The 13,054-nt window shown below is 53.4% G+C and overlaps 4 protein-coding genes across 4 annotated transcripts; 3 read left to right on the forward strand and 1 right to left on the reverse strand.

Moving 5' to 3' along the window:
• Window positions 1–369: 369 nt before the first annotated feature.
• On the forward strand, window positions 370–1,362 carry LTHEOB_5138 (Heat shock protein HSP20; the record flags this gene model as incomplete). The annotated part of the gene is made up of 1 exon (XM_035514250.1): window positions 370–1,362. One exon carries the CDS (start codon window positions 370–372, stop codon window positions 1,360–1,362), a length of 993 nt encoding a protein of 330 aa, XP_035374006.1.
• Window positions 1,363–2,106: 744 nt separating this feature from the next.
• LTHEOB_5139 (Bet v1-like protein) lies at window positions 2,107–2,731 on the forward strand (the record flags this gene model as incomplete). Its single annotated transcript, XM_035514251.1, has 3 exons — window positions 2,107–2,328; window positions 2,383–2,545; window positions 2,652–2,731. 3 exons carry the CDS (start codon window positions 2,107–2,109, stop codon window positions 2,729–2,731), a joined length of 465 nt encoding a protein of 154 aa, XP_035374007.1.
• Window positions 2,732–4,037: 1,306 nt separating this feature from the next.
• On the forward strand, window positions 4,038–5,250 carry LTHEOB_5140 (uncharacterized protein; the record flags this gene model as incomplete). Its single annotated transcript, XM_035514253.1, has 2 exons — window positions 4,038–4,075; window positions 4,131–5,250. The coding sequence occupies 2 exons, from the start codon at window positions 4,038–4,040 to the stop codon at window positions 5,248–5,250; spliced, it is 1,158 nt and encodes a 385-aa protein (XP_035374008.1).
• A 3,389-nt stretch (window positions 5,251–8,639) lies between these two features.
• LTHEOB_5141 (Leucine zipper protein 2-like) lies at window positions 8,640–9,296 on the reverse strand (the record flags this gene model as incomplete). The annotated part of the gene is made up of 2 exons (XM_035514254.1): window positions 8,640–9,170; window positions 9,249–9,296. The coding sequence occupies 2 exons, from the start codon at window positions 9,294–9,296 to the stop codon at window positions 8,640–8,642; spliced, it is 579 nt and encodes a 192-aa protein (XP_035374009.1).
• Window positions 9,297–13,054: the final 3,758 nt, after the last annotated feature.

Consider the following 13,054-nt stretch of genomic DNA (forward strand, 5'->3'; position numbering starts at 1 on the left):
GAGTCGTTTGCCACGTCTGCGCCACAGCTCTCCTGGCGCTCCTAGCGCTCAAGCCCCCGCGCCACATCGCCGCGTTGCTTACCCATCTCCAGCCAAGTGCCAACCATCTGGCGAGCGTGCGTGGCACATGGCAGCCTTTAGCTCTCGCACCTTCTTGTTCCTTCCCGCGTCTTCTCCTGCTTAGGCATGAGATGTGCGGCTCGGTCCATACGGATGCCGAATAATTCTGCTGCCTGGAGCGTCGAACAGTGGCGGGAGCATACGTACGCGGCCCTGCCTATACTGACTATACACAGTATTTAAGCGCCCTGGAATCCCCACCAAGATGCCCATCATCTCATCATCACTCATCCACTTCTATCAATCAACATGCCTTCAATTCGGTACGTAAATCAGACTGCTCCCTTTTGGGACTTTGTCGCCAGCCTTGAGAACCAAGGCCCCTCCAACCCCTTCGCCGGTCCCTCCAGGGAAAACCACGAGAGCTCCGACGAAGAGGGAGCCCCTCGCGGCTGGGGTCGCGGTCCCTGGATGGGTCCCGGAGGCCCACGTGGCTGGCACCGAGGCCCTCCTCCGCCGTGGGGCCGCCATGGACCTCACCCGCCTCCTCCTCCCCACCCCGAGGGCCACCCTCCGCCTCCCCACCACGGCGGTCCTCCGCCTCCGCCGCCGCCCCATCACGAGGGCGCTCCTCCGCCGCCTCCGCCCGCGGGATCCGACTCCGAAGATGCCGCCCAACAGCCTCAGGAAGGTGAGCCGCGCCACGACGGGCCACCACCCTACCCACACCACCACCACCAGCGTCGCGGCCACTGCGGCCGTCGTGGCGGCCGTCCCGGCAGCTTTGGCGGACGCGGCGGAAACCCTTGGGGCCCCTTCATGTTCGGCGGCGGCCCCCACCACCAAGGTCCCTTTGGAGGATTCGGCGGCTTCGCCGACCTCGCCGACGCGATGCAGAAGCACTTCTACGGGGACAACAAGAACGAAGAAGGAGAGAGCGGTCAGGGCGACTTCCAGCCCGAGGCCGACGTCTTCGACACCGAGAGCGCGTACGTGATCCACGTGTCCCTTCCCGGTGCGAAGAAGGAAGACATCGGCGTCAGCTGGGACGCCGAGAAGAGCGAGATCGCCATCACCGGCGTTGTCCACAGGCCCGGAGATGAGGACTTCATCAAGACGCTGGCCCTGAATGAGAGGAAGGTTGGGCCGTTCGAGCGCAAGATTAGGCTTGGCTCCCGCGCCAACCCGGCGCAGGTTGACGATGATGCCATCACCGCCAAGCTGGAGGATGGTATCTTGAGGGTCGAGGTGCCCAAGCTCGACAAGGACTATGTCGAAATCAAGAAGGTCGACATTTTGTAGGATACATGTACGGATAAGGGAAACGGAAAAGAGAAGGAATAATGGGTCATGTATACCAGGCGTTTAGGTAGTCTTTTACTTGCTTGCTTTCACGAAAAAGAGAAAACAAGATAAAAAATTGATTTCCGTTTGGAAAAGAAATTAAGCTTACCCCATGATGCTTAACTGTGATAATCGCATGGTTTCAACCCGGTGAACCTAATGAGGACCAACAAGAAGATTGGGATTTGCGCCCGATCAAAATCTTGGGAGAACGTCGCAACAGTTGACCAGTGCAGTCGACACCGCCAGACGCATGCACGAAAAATATGTTTGCCCATTTTGCTGAGAGATTGTGACACCGGGAACATGGAATTTAAGAGGTGGTACATTTAAGGCTGACCCCACTACGACTTGGCGTAATTCTACGCCAAGGACCTGAGCTCCACGTTGCTCTGGAACTTCCATCGTTCCTTCTATAATTTTTTTTGATTGGAACGTACTGCAGCGTTGCGCTTGTCAAGGGATGCATGAGGACAAGACAAGTGGCAATCGCGCATTCCAATTGTTTCGTTTGTAGGCAAGCGCGTTTGCCCAAGCCCTCGCTTGCCACAATTGATTGCGGGGTTGAGGTTGAGCTACATAACGTCATAGCCGGGCAACTTTGGAAGCTGCCTCACACCATCTTTCAGCTTCAATTGTAACCACAACCAACTCTCTGCACGCACTCTACATTAGACACGAGCAGAACCAAGCACTCTCACAATGGCCTCACGCATCCCTACGTCCACGTCAGTCGTCGAGTCGGCCGTCATCGAAGCTCACCTGAGCAACGTGTGGCACCTGGTCAAGCTCCAGGACTTTGCCAAATTCTGGACCAAGCTCGACAAGAGCGAGTTCGTCAAGGGAGTTTCCCCCGAGACGGACGTGTTCAAGTGGAGCTTCAAGGATGGCACCGTGCTAGAGATCAAGCAGGAGGAACATTCGGTAAGGGCCGGTCGGGTGAACGGCGCTCCTCTGCGGTCACTAACGCAGCGGCAGTCGATTGATCACTTCATCACCTACTCGGTCATCACGGCGGCTCCCGAGCTGAGCTACTCGTCGGCGCTCAGCACGATCCGGCTTTTCCCCATCACGTCGGGCAAGCACGAGGGCCACACGTTCATCCAGTGGACGGGCAATTTCTCCAGCGATGCTGATGCCGGTATGTGGAGCACAATTTCTGCGAATTAAGGTCCGCGGGCGTCGGCGCCTCCAGCTGGCGCAGGCCCAGACCGCCTTCGGAGAATGGCTGCTAACCCAGGAAGCAGGAGTCATCGAGGACGCCAAGTTCAAGCGGCGCGAGGCTCTGGCGGACCTTGCCGCGGCGGTGTCCAAGGGCACAAAGTAGGGAGCTGAGGCCGATCTCAATGGGGCGTGAGATTGGCGGGCACGGTTGCGCGAGAAACGGCGGTTATGGTGAGCGGATGGCGAACGGAAAATAAAGTAGCTCTTGCATGACGGCCTGCAGCAGGATTACCGGGAAGTCGAAGAAAAAGTACACTACTAGGCAGTGTATATTAAGCGTTGATGACGTACGCAGGGCGTTGAAACAGAATCGCACTGTGTTTGTGTCTTGCGTAGATTGCCCCTGGATGACGAGTCCTCGCCCCCTTGGCGCCACGACGACTCAGCAACCTTAAACAAACCTTGTCTGGCGATGATGCTGAAACAACGCGAGGATGGCTCGCTGATCGTGGTGCGTCCGGTGTCGGCTGGGCCCGGCAACGGCGGCCGCCTCAGGCCAGCACGCGCCTCGTGAAACCCGTCGCCGCAGCCACCAAACATCGTCCCGCCGTCGGCCACCTACCGCCTACCGTCCGGCACCACACCCTGCGGCAGCTCCACCTGACCCTCCAGGCCACCACGATCTGTTTCTCGAAGATGTAGCTCTGCAGCGGGGCGCGCAGCTCCTGGCCCTGCCAAAATTACCCCGGATTAAACCACCATCATCACCCTGCATCGCGTGCCAGCATGCCGCCAATGGTGCAATTCACGCCGCAATTGCTGCATTCTTCCATACAGCTGTATGGCCTCAGCGGTCCGTCATTCCTGCAATCTTCGAAACGGCCGCCCCGCTGAGTAGCGCGCGCCGGCGCAGACGCGTAAGCCTCCGGGGCAGCGAGGCGCTTGGTCCACAACTCCATCACTGTGGGCACATGTGCGCAACGTCGATCTTCCAAACACCCTGTTTCCTCCCGCCGTTCTAAACGCGGTAGCCGATCTGCGACTGCAAGGCCCCGAAACATGGGCGACGCGGTCCATTGGTGGACCCTATGGCTCGATCAGGCCCCTATTTTCCACCACACTCCAGCCGCTCACCCGCTGTACAGCCCAGACTACCCCAATAACGCCCTCTGTTATGCTGCAACAGGCGGCGTCGCAAGCCGCCACCCCGGCCTTCTGTCCACATGCGGACAAGCCGCTCCGCTGCCACTCCCGCGACTCTGTATAAGAACCTCGACCACCGCCAACTCTAGCTCACCACTCGCAGCAGTCAGCTCATTCTCTCACACCAAGTAGACCGGTCTCTACTCTGCTTTTTTTGCTCTCACCAATTGCTTGACGCAATCTCGCTCACTTTTACTCGTTTTTCTGCCCTAATACCACTCTACATCCTCCCAAAAACCAAAAACACAATCCTTTGAAAAGTCAAGATGCTCTCCAAGTACGCTATCTTTGCTCTCGCCTCGAGGTAAGCCTTTCTCCCTTCCATACTCTCCCAATCTCGCCACTGACGCCCACCTCAGCGCCCTTGTGGCCTCCGCCCCCGTCGCCCAGCAGGAATCCGGCGAGTCCGGTCAGCAGGGCGGCCAGGCCGCTGGCACTCCTCCCGCCGGCGGTGCTTCCGGCAGCTTCCCGACCCCCACTGGCTCTTTCGGTGGCTTCGGTCAGGGCGGTCAGCAGACTCCCGGCGCCGGATTCGGTGGCCACGGCGGCCACCACACTCCTGGAGGCTCTTTCCCTAGCGCTTTCCCCTCGGGTGGCTCTTTCCCCACTCCCGGTGCCGGCAGCTTCGGCAGCTTCGGCGGCCAGGAGAGCGGCTCCAACTCTGACATCCAGGCGGCTCAGGCTCAGCAGAGCGGCTCTTTCCCTACTCCGGGCGCTGGTGGCCAGGAGGGTGGCTTTGGCGGCTTCGGCGGCGCCCAGACTCCCGGCGGCGCTTTCCCGACTGCCTTCCCCTCGGGTGCTTTCCCTTCGGGCGGCTCTTTCCCCACTCCCGGCGCTGGTGGCCAGGAGGGCGGCTTCGGCGGTTTCGGTGGCCAGCAGACCCCCGGTGCCGGCGGCGCTCAGCCCACTGGTTCTTTCGGCGGCTTCGGCGGCCAACAGACTCCTGGTGCTGGCGGTGCCCAGGCCACTCCCGGCGCCTCCTTTGGCGACTTCTCCGGCTTCCAGAAGCGCCAGTTCGACGGCGAGCTCCCTGCTAGCTTCTCGGGTCTGCCCCAGGGCACTCCCACTGGTGGTTTCCCCGGTGGCTTCGGCGGCGCCACTCCCCCTGCCTTCCCGTCTGGCACTCCTCCCGCAGGCGGCTTTGGCGGCGCCTTCCCTAGCTCCTTCCCCACTCCTGGCGCCGACTTCGAGCAGGCCGCCAAGTTCGCCCAGAAGGTCGCCTCCAGCTTCGGCACTCCCCCGTCCGGATCTTTCCCTACCGGTGCCTTCCCGTCGGGCGCTGCCCCCTCGGGCACGCCGCCCGCTGGCTTTGGCGGCCCCGGTGGTCCTCAGGGCACCCCGCCTGCCGGTGCTCCCTCTGGCACTCCTCCCGCGGGCGGCTTCGGCGGTCCTCAGGGTACTCCCCCGGCTGGCGGCGCCCCCTCTGGCGCTCCCTCCGGCCCTGCTCCCTCGGGTGCTGCTCCCACTCCCAGCTCTTAAGTTCCTCGCTTGATATGCTCGGCTCGACAAGTTTTTTCTTTCATGCAGCATTTCGGAAGTGATGGGATGGGGAAGAGAAGGACGATGATAGCGGTTTGAAAAGAGGGGAAAGAAGAAGAGAACAAAAAACAAAATTCAGGGACCTCCTCTTATTTGGTGTCCACGAGTCGTTTGCTGCGATTCACTGTCACTCTTTTTCTTTTCCCACTTTTCTCTCTACACCACTTCAACGCATTTGCTCTCTCGGGCCTGGTTTTTCCGAGATGGCTCCGGGGCAAGTGTGGGACCTGTACTTGTAGATATTTTGGTTTTTTTCCCTACTAGTATATACAAAACTTTCTGGCTTCGGCCACTAAAAATTCTTCGGTCTCCCTTTTGCTGCTTGTGATTGAACTATTAGGAGCTTCGACCCTTCGCTAACGTCTTAAGGATTGGTTAACCTGCTAACAGGTTCCGTCCCATTGTTACCGTCTTTGCGGATTTGTTGGACTGTTAGAAACGTCGGTCCCATCGTTACCGTCTTCGCAGATCTATTAAACTGGTAAGAGGGTCTGCCACATCGCCACCGTTTTTGCGGATTCATCAAGCCGCTAAGAGAGTCGCTACCATCTTTACAGATCTGTCAAACTGCTAACAGATTCCGTCTCCCCGTTACCGTTTTTGCGGATCCGTTAAACTGTCAAGTATACGTCTCCTCGTTACCGTCTTCGCGCATCTGTCAAACCGTGAACAGGTTCCATCCCCCCGCTGCGCCCGTCAAACCGTTAAGAGCGTCGTCCCATAGCAAAACATGGCGTAAGTATTTCTCAACTTTCCTGATTCACAAATGACGACATACGTAGGTAGTTGAAGCTATCATCCGGACGTGCATGTATAATTGTTAATTCGACATTTGCGTCCGGACGATAGCTTCAACTACCCACGATATAAGGTATTTATTTCGTCTTTCTCTTCTTCATTTTCATGAAAAACAACATTTGTAGGTAGTTGAAGCTATCGTCCGGACGTGAATGTATAATTGTTAATTCGACATTTACGTCCGGACGATAGCTTCAACTGCCCACGTGAAAAGCTCCGGAAATGTCGAATTCCTTTGTCAGCTTCCGTGGCGCCTCGACAGAGGTCAATGGTGCAATCAAGTTTCGGTGAGCGGCATACCATGTGGTTCAGCACATGGCATGCAGTCAGGCTTCATCCTGGCGCGTGCGAGACGAGCGAATGGCAGCCCCACAATTCACCAGCCCTACTCCGCGCCCCTGCCGCCGCCGTTCATGCACGCCTAATTGCTGCACAATCCCCGCCTTTTTCCCTTTCGTTCATTGCTCCGTCCCCTGCGGTCATCTTGTCGGAGTTTGCCATTATCTCACGTTTCTTCTTTCCTTCCCCTGTCTCTCGCTCACGCCGTCGGCTGCAGCAGCAATCCGTACCTGACGATCCCCTGCGTGAATTTCTTCCCCTCGAAACCGACCCCACTTCCCAAAATTTTTCCGTTCCTGTTCGGCGCCGGGCTCCTTTCCGCGGCGCCCGCACTAACAACTCCCCCCTCGTCTCGATCCGCGTGGGAAGAAGATCTTTTGTTTGGGAATACGAGAAGTTCCAGACTTCCTCGACACTCTTTTTCGACGTCAAGTCTTTCTTTGCACACAGCATTCTCATCGTTCGCCTCTTGCAGCGATTGTTGTGTTGTAGCATTCACTGTTTCAACCTCACAGCGTCTCGCGTCCGCATGTTTCGCAATCATAGACACATTGTTTTAAGCGGGGCGGGGCCTGGATCGCAGCACCCCCCTTTTGGCTGCATGAGCAAAGAAATCAACGCTGCATCTCACCAGCCAGCCCATCATCAGTTCAGGTCCCCACCATTCAGCCAGTCAGCCAGCCACGATATCTGCGATCCAGTGTTCGACGGAAGTTGCAGGCGCGGGCAGCGTTCTCTTCACTGTCATTGGTCGATTAGGGTTTTTGTACTGTGGTTCGAGCTACTGCACGTCGCAGGACCACGTTGTTACTGGCTGACCTCTCTTTCCTTTTGCCCGACGTCAGCAATGGCGTATTGTTCGCTATGTGAGGGAGCTGAAGCTCTTGTCTGGATGAATCTGTCAACCGGCTTCCTGCGCGTTTGTCTCCGTCCGGACAATGACCTCAACTCCCCCCGCGGACCCCGGAAATTCCGTAACAGCCTTCGATCGAAGCAACGGGTAGGAGTTTCCGATCTCCTTATGTCACTTTATTTTCTTTTTTTCTTTTTCCTTTCTTCCCTACTTTCCCTTCCCTATCCCCTGTCAACTTGACTTTTTTGTCGCAAGGAAGAACAGACACCTACGGTCGCGGGGCGCGCAACCAAGCTCTTCCGCTGACTCGTTCCGACCAACCGGAATCGACACCCGCTTCCAGGTGCCCTGGCAGCCACCCGCTGTCAGCCCCGAACTGCCTGTCCTTCCCCCCTCGGACAGATTTCCGTAAGTGACGAATGCTGCAGATCGTTTGCAGTTCGCCTCGCTGCCCAAAATGCCGGCCGGTCTCCATCACTCCACAAATTTTTCCCATCCGCACGCTACTACAGCGCGGGTGTGTCAGAGATATGCATCGTTGCGTAAGTTGGGTTGCCGGGTGTTCTGGAACGTCAGCGACGGATGGACATTGCCGACCGTTGATTAGGCGCACCCCTCCTCCCCTCCAAGCCAACGGGGTTCCACTTTTTTGGTGGGCAGGGGATCCGTGTGTTGTTCTCGTCATGGAAAATAGGTGGGCTGCTGCCTCTCAATGACGCATTGGTTGCGGAATACTTTGTGCTATATGTATTCTACGTATTGTGGGGTTCAGTGTTCTCTTAACTACACTTCAGGGTCATGTAAGACGGTCATGCGTTCAGCAATGCCTCGCCATTTATTCACCGCGATTTACGTACGCCATCCTTTTGCTTCTCTGCAACATTTGTTCTGTGCGACAACTGCATAGTATTTCTAGTAAATTAGACAGGACAATCACGTTGAGCCACTTGAAAGGGAGAACTTTATTGGAAAATTCAGAGGCTGTTTCGCATTGGGGCGTCCGCCTTTCTGTAAATGAGTAGAAGATGTTATTTAGGAAAAATCCCATTCCGATTTGTGCCAGCTGTTGAGTGTCAACTCCAATCGCTAAAATCATTTTCCCCCAGGAACGCCGAAATGCCATACTTTTGCAGGCCCTTTCCAGCCAGAGTATCCAAATGCAACTTTTTTTTGTCCCCATGGTCAGGATGCATTTTTGGAACTTGCCCATTGAGATGCGCATTCCAAAACGCCGGCATTGTCAATCCCGCATCGAACCCCTTTTAAGTGCCAAATTGTCCCTGTAACCAATCTTCTCCCCGAGCTCTCATGTAAATGGTACCCTGGCCATGTCTTAGGCCTAATCAGTCCGCTTTCGCTTTCTAGCTACGAACTTCCCGTCCTCCTTGTGACTCTCCAGAAATAGCCTTAGGCCCTCAGTCATTTCTACCTCCACGTTGTCTTTCGCCTTTATCTTGTCCGTTGAACTGCGTAGTTCCTCCTGACTTTTGCGTAAAGCCTCAGAAGTTTGGCGTTGGTCCCCTTCACGTTGGTGTAGATCTTGTCGAAGAGCATAGTTCTCATTCCTTAAGTCAGAAATGATTCCCTGGCTAGTGTTGTGATTGGCCAATTCCTTGGTCTGATAGTCCAGCTTGACACGTTCGATCTCCTTCTCCTTCTGATCGAGCTTGAGTTTGAGTTCTTTCTTCTCCTTGTCCGCTTCTTTCAGCTTCTGTATGAGTTCTTCCTTTTCCGTAAGTGCTTCGTTAAGTCCTCTCATAATTTCTTGTACCATTTCGGGCAAGGTTTGCTGGTTTTCGTCTTCCGATTCCGACTCTTCCCAATCGAAGGGCTCGATGAATTCAGGAATGGACTCCTGATCCTCCTCGATCTGGGAAAAGTTAGTAATAGGGTGTGGAAGGGAGTATATTATTACGGAGGTTGTGACTTGATTGTGTACTCCTTGAACCGCCTGATCCTCAGCCGCAGACGCCGTCGTGTTCGGAATGGCATTCATGATTGGAGTGGTATTCGTACTTGGTTCAGGTGGGAAGATTTCAGCAGTTAAGAGGAGATTCTAGCACTTAAGATCCGAATGCACTTCAGAATGTAGTGTAAGAGTGATGCGGTAGTTCTGGACAATGACAGGTTTATGTAGGCCGAGACCAGTGAAAGCGGGCACATGAACCGTAACCCGTCTAGACCTAATCTGGACATGGGCATACAGTTATAGCAGGAGCTGGGTCTGTTCGATTTATCTACACTTCTGGTTGGGTTATCTGCTAGTATGGAGTTATCTGCAGTTCTACTGGGGTTTCTACACCGTTGGTAGAGTTAGAGTTATCTATACCTACGGGAATTATCTGCAGTTTTCGGAGTTATCTGTAGTTATCTGCAATTTTTGCCAAATTTTCCATGATTCTGACGAGTTATCTACAGTTTTACCGGGTTCTCTACTGTTCGTACGGATTTGTCGATATTCTACAGTTTGCCTATATTGTTACAAGTTTAACGAGTTATCTGCCGTTTTAGTAAATCTTTTACGATTTTGATGAGTTAAATGCAGTTTTTCGAATTTTCTACAACTTTAACGAGTTATCTATACTTAAACCAGACTTTCAGCCATTTTAAGCACTTAAGCCAGGTTTCTAGCCAGGTTTTCCGTTATTTAGTGCACCTAAGCCAGATTTTCCGTCATTTTATATACTTAAGTTAAACTTTCGACGATTTTTATAAGTTATCTGCACTTAAACTGCGGGTTCTGTACTTAAGCTGCGGGTTCTACACTTATAGAAGGATGCTGTAGCCGATAGCTAGCGCGAAGAATAGCAGGGCTTAGAATATAGAGTGATTATGCCCCAGCTCTACCTTAAAAAATAACATATGGGGGTATTTGAAGCTATCATCCGGACGAGAATGTCAAATTAAAAATTCTACATACACGTCCGGACGATAGCTTCAGCTACCCATGACATGTACTTTTCCTTCAATCCACGCTAGCCTTCAGCTGCGAGAGAGGACTATAAACTGCGGGTTCTGCACCTAAGCTATGGTCGACAAGCGGTGGGACACAATTGCAATCTGTGATCAACAACCCGCAGTATGTTGATCTAAGATCCGAAGAGGAGTCGGATGACTCTGATATTGCCCCTCCCACGGGCAAAACGACCAAGTATGGATATCCGTGAAAATGTAAAGTTTGTTTACTGAAACAACGTATCTGTTAGTGTAAAGAGCATCATCAGGAGAAATCCCACCAGGCACTCGCGGAACCGACAGCCTTTGAGCATCACGAAGGGTAGCAACATACCCACTTCAATGTAAGTCACCAACTGCGTCCTGACATCTCAATTGTACTGACTTTTTCACTTTGTATAGTAACGCACTCCCCCAACCCTACCCAGACGTCCCTGCAACAGGCATGCACGGTCATGCACACACGCCAGACCATTGGGCCGCCATCACAGCCACACATCCGATATTTGGGGAGGCACAGTAGGGCTTGAAACCAGCAGGGAAGGTGACCTGGCCTGCGCAGAGCTCCCTCGCTCGTGACTTCACCCGGGTGAGCAGCTGTCTCCGAGGACGGGTCTGTGCCTAGGACGATCCGCACGTCATACAAAGTTGTTTTGAAGTCGTCTGGGACCTCTACACCATCTACGCTAATGATATCAAGAAGTGGGACCCTCTCAAGGGTGAGACGATTTTTTCACAAGAACTCGCAGTTGAATTCGCAAGATGGGTTCGTTTTCGAGCATTGCATTTATATCCAAATGCAGGAACACAACAATACGCCTCCCAGCTTCGAAATAAGCTATACGTGTCCCTTCTGCAGAAGAAAGGAAACAATGACGCTGAGCAAGAGCATGACACTCTCGCTGGGTTGTGGTCTGGTTAGCAGGGATGAATGGGTCGCCGCTACAGTCTGCCAGATGAGTGGTGCTATGAAGTGTCGTAAGTCTGCAAACTTTAAAATTAGAACGGGACGAGCTCGCTGATATCAGATCTCAACAGGGAACAGTTGGTGCATTGATGTAGGCTGCGTTGTTATCGAAGAGGACAATTTGGCCAACGGGAGGGGCAAAGGATGCATAACGCAAGGGCGCTGCGTTTGCAAGCCAGCAGAAGAGGGTTCATATAGGGAAGATTGCCTCCTAGCACGTCACATGACGTTGGAAGAGGGACGAGCAAAGACCGTAAGCTCCAAGCGCGTCGTCTGGAAATAAACTCTGTGGCTAATATCTGCGCAGTTGCAATTGCTAAAGCAGAGCAATATCGATCCGGACTCGAAGGAAAATTACTACGCACGAATCAGATCCTACACACCTCGGCTGATCTTCAGAGCGGATTCCTGAGTGGTCGGCAACATTCGATGCCGAAGTTCTCTCCAGCGCGTTTCGACTCAGTAAGGAATTTTCACAAGGTTAAGCTATGTTTCTGGAGGGAATGCAAGGGAATGTGCGGTGATCAGCGAGACATTCGGTGAAGGTGTTAGCATAATATTACTTTAAGGGAGATGTGTATGGGCAAGCTTTGCTCTCAAACTCTTGATAGCTTTGTCAAGCCATAGGCTGGCAAATAGCGCACAGAATGCAAGAAACGAACGAGTCCTACTGGCTAAACGCAGTACCGTAGACTTTGACCATACAATTAGGACTCGATGGAGAGAAGATACGTTTCCACATTGGCCCTCAATATTGGGCAAACTGGATGCATTCCCCTTAAAGAATAAAATAATTCACACCTACAGCTATCTGGAAGGAGGTGTTTTGTGGAAATTTCGTGCCATTGAGGGGACATTGGCTGAACTCTGAGCCCTGCCTGGGATACTGTACATTCTAAATAACTGCCCTTGAGAGCATGTGTGCAATGTCTCCTCCGAAATGTGCGAATTGATAGCAACAACCTTAAATCTTCGATTCGATGCCGTGCCGCCGTGACTAATAGAACATCAAACCAGACTGTCGTTCCATATGCAAGTTATTCCTCCATCATCTGCATATTTTGTCAAATCAGCTCACTTTGATTTTTTCATCTGAAATCCGAAGGCCTCAAGAGTGGTGCACTGGGTAGCGTGTTTTTTTTTTTTTTGCTCATGTCGTGGGTAGTTGAAGCTATCGTCCGGACGTATATGTAGAATTTTTAATTCGACACTCGCGTCCGGACGATGGCTTCATATACCCACATATGTTAATTTTTCTAAGGCAGAGCTGGGGAGCCCTGCTATTTTCACTTTAGCCATCGGCTGTAGTACCCCTCTGTAGTAGTTAGATGGAAACTTGGATTGAAATTCGAAAGAAAAATAGAATTCAAACTTACGGCAGCGGTGTGAGCCACTGTACTTGTTGCACACGGCCATGATCCACTCCTCCCTGGACAGGAGACCACATCCCGGGAGTATGACAAAGATTGCGTTGGGGCAAAACTCTCCCGGCTCATTGTGCCAGGGGCACATGAAACTGGACTTTGAATTCCGAGCCGGATCGGTTCGTGCGACTTGGTTCCAGAAAGTAGCAATGCTCGAACAATGTTGTCTCGCTGTCGAACTCCATGCTGGTGTTCTTGCCGAATAGAGTCTCTCCGTTTGTGACATCCCAAGTGCACAGTTCTGGGTTGAACACCTGTAGAATTAGTGTTGCGACTTTGGTGCACTCCCGGATGAAGCCCGGGTCGTCGAAGGCCGTGGCCACTCCACGCATGCAGCATTTTGAACTCGTCGGCGGAGCGGAGTCTTCTTTCAGCGGTGTGACGCGTCCGTTGGAGCGGATTCCCCAT

Source organism: Lasiodiplodia theobromae, assembly GCF_012971845.1.
Source record: "Lasiodiplodia theobromae strain AM2As chromosome Unknown scaffold_14, whole genome shotgun sequence".
NCBI lineage: Eukaryota > Fungi > Ascomycota > Dothideomycetes > Botryosphaeriales > Botryosphaeriaceae > Lasiodiplodia > Lasiodiplodia theobromae.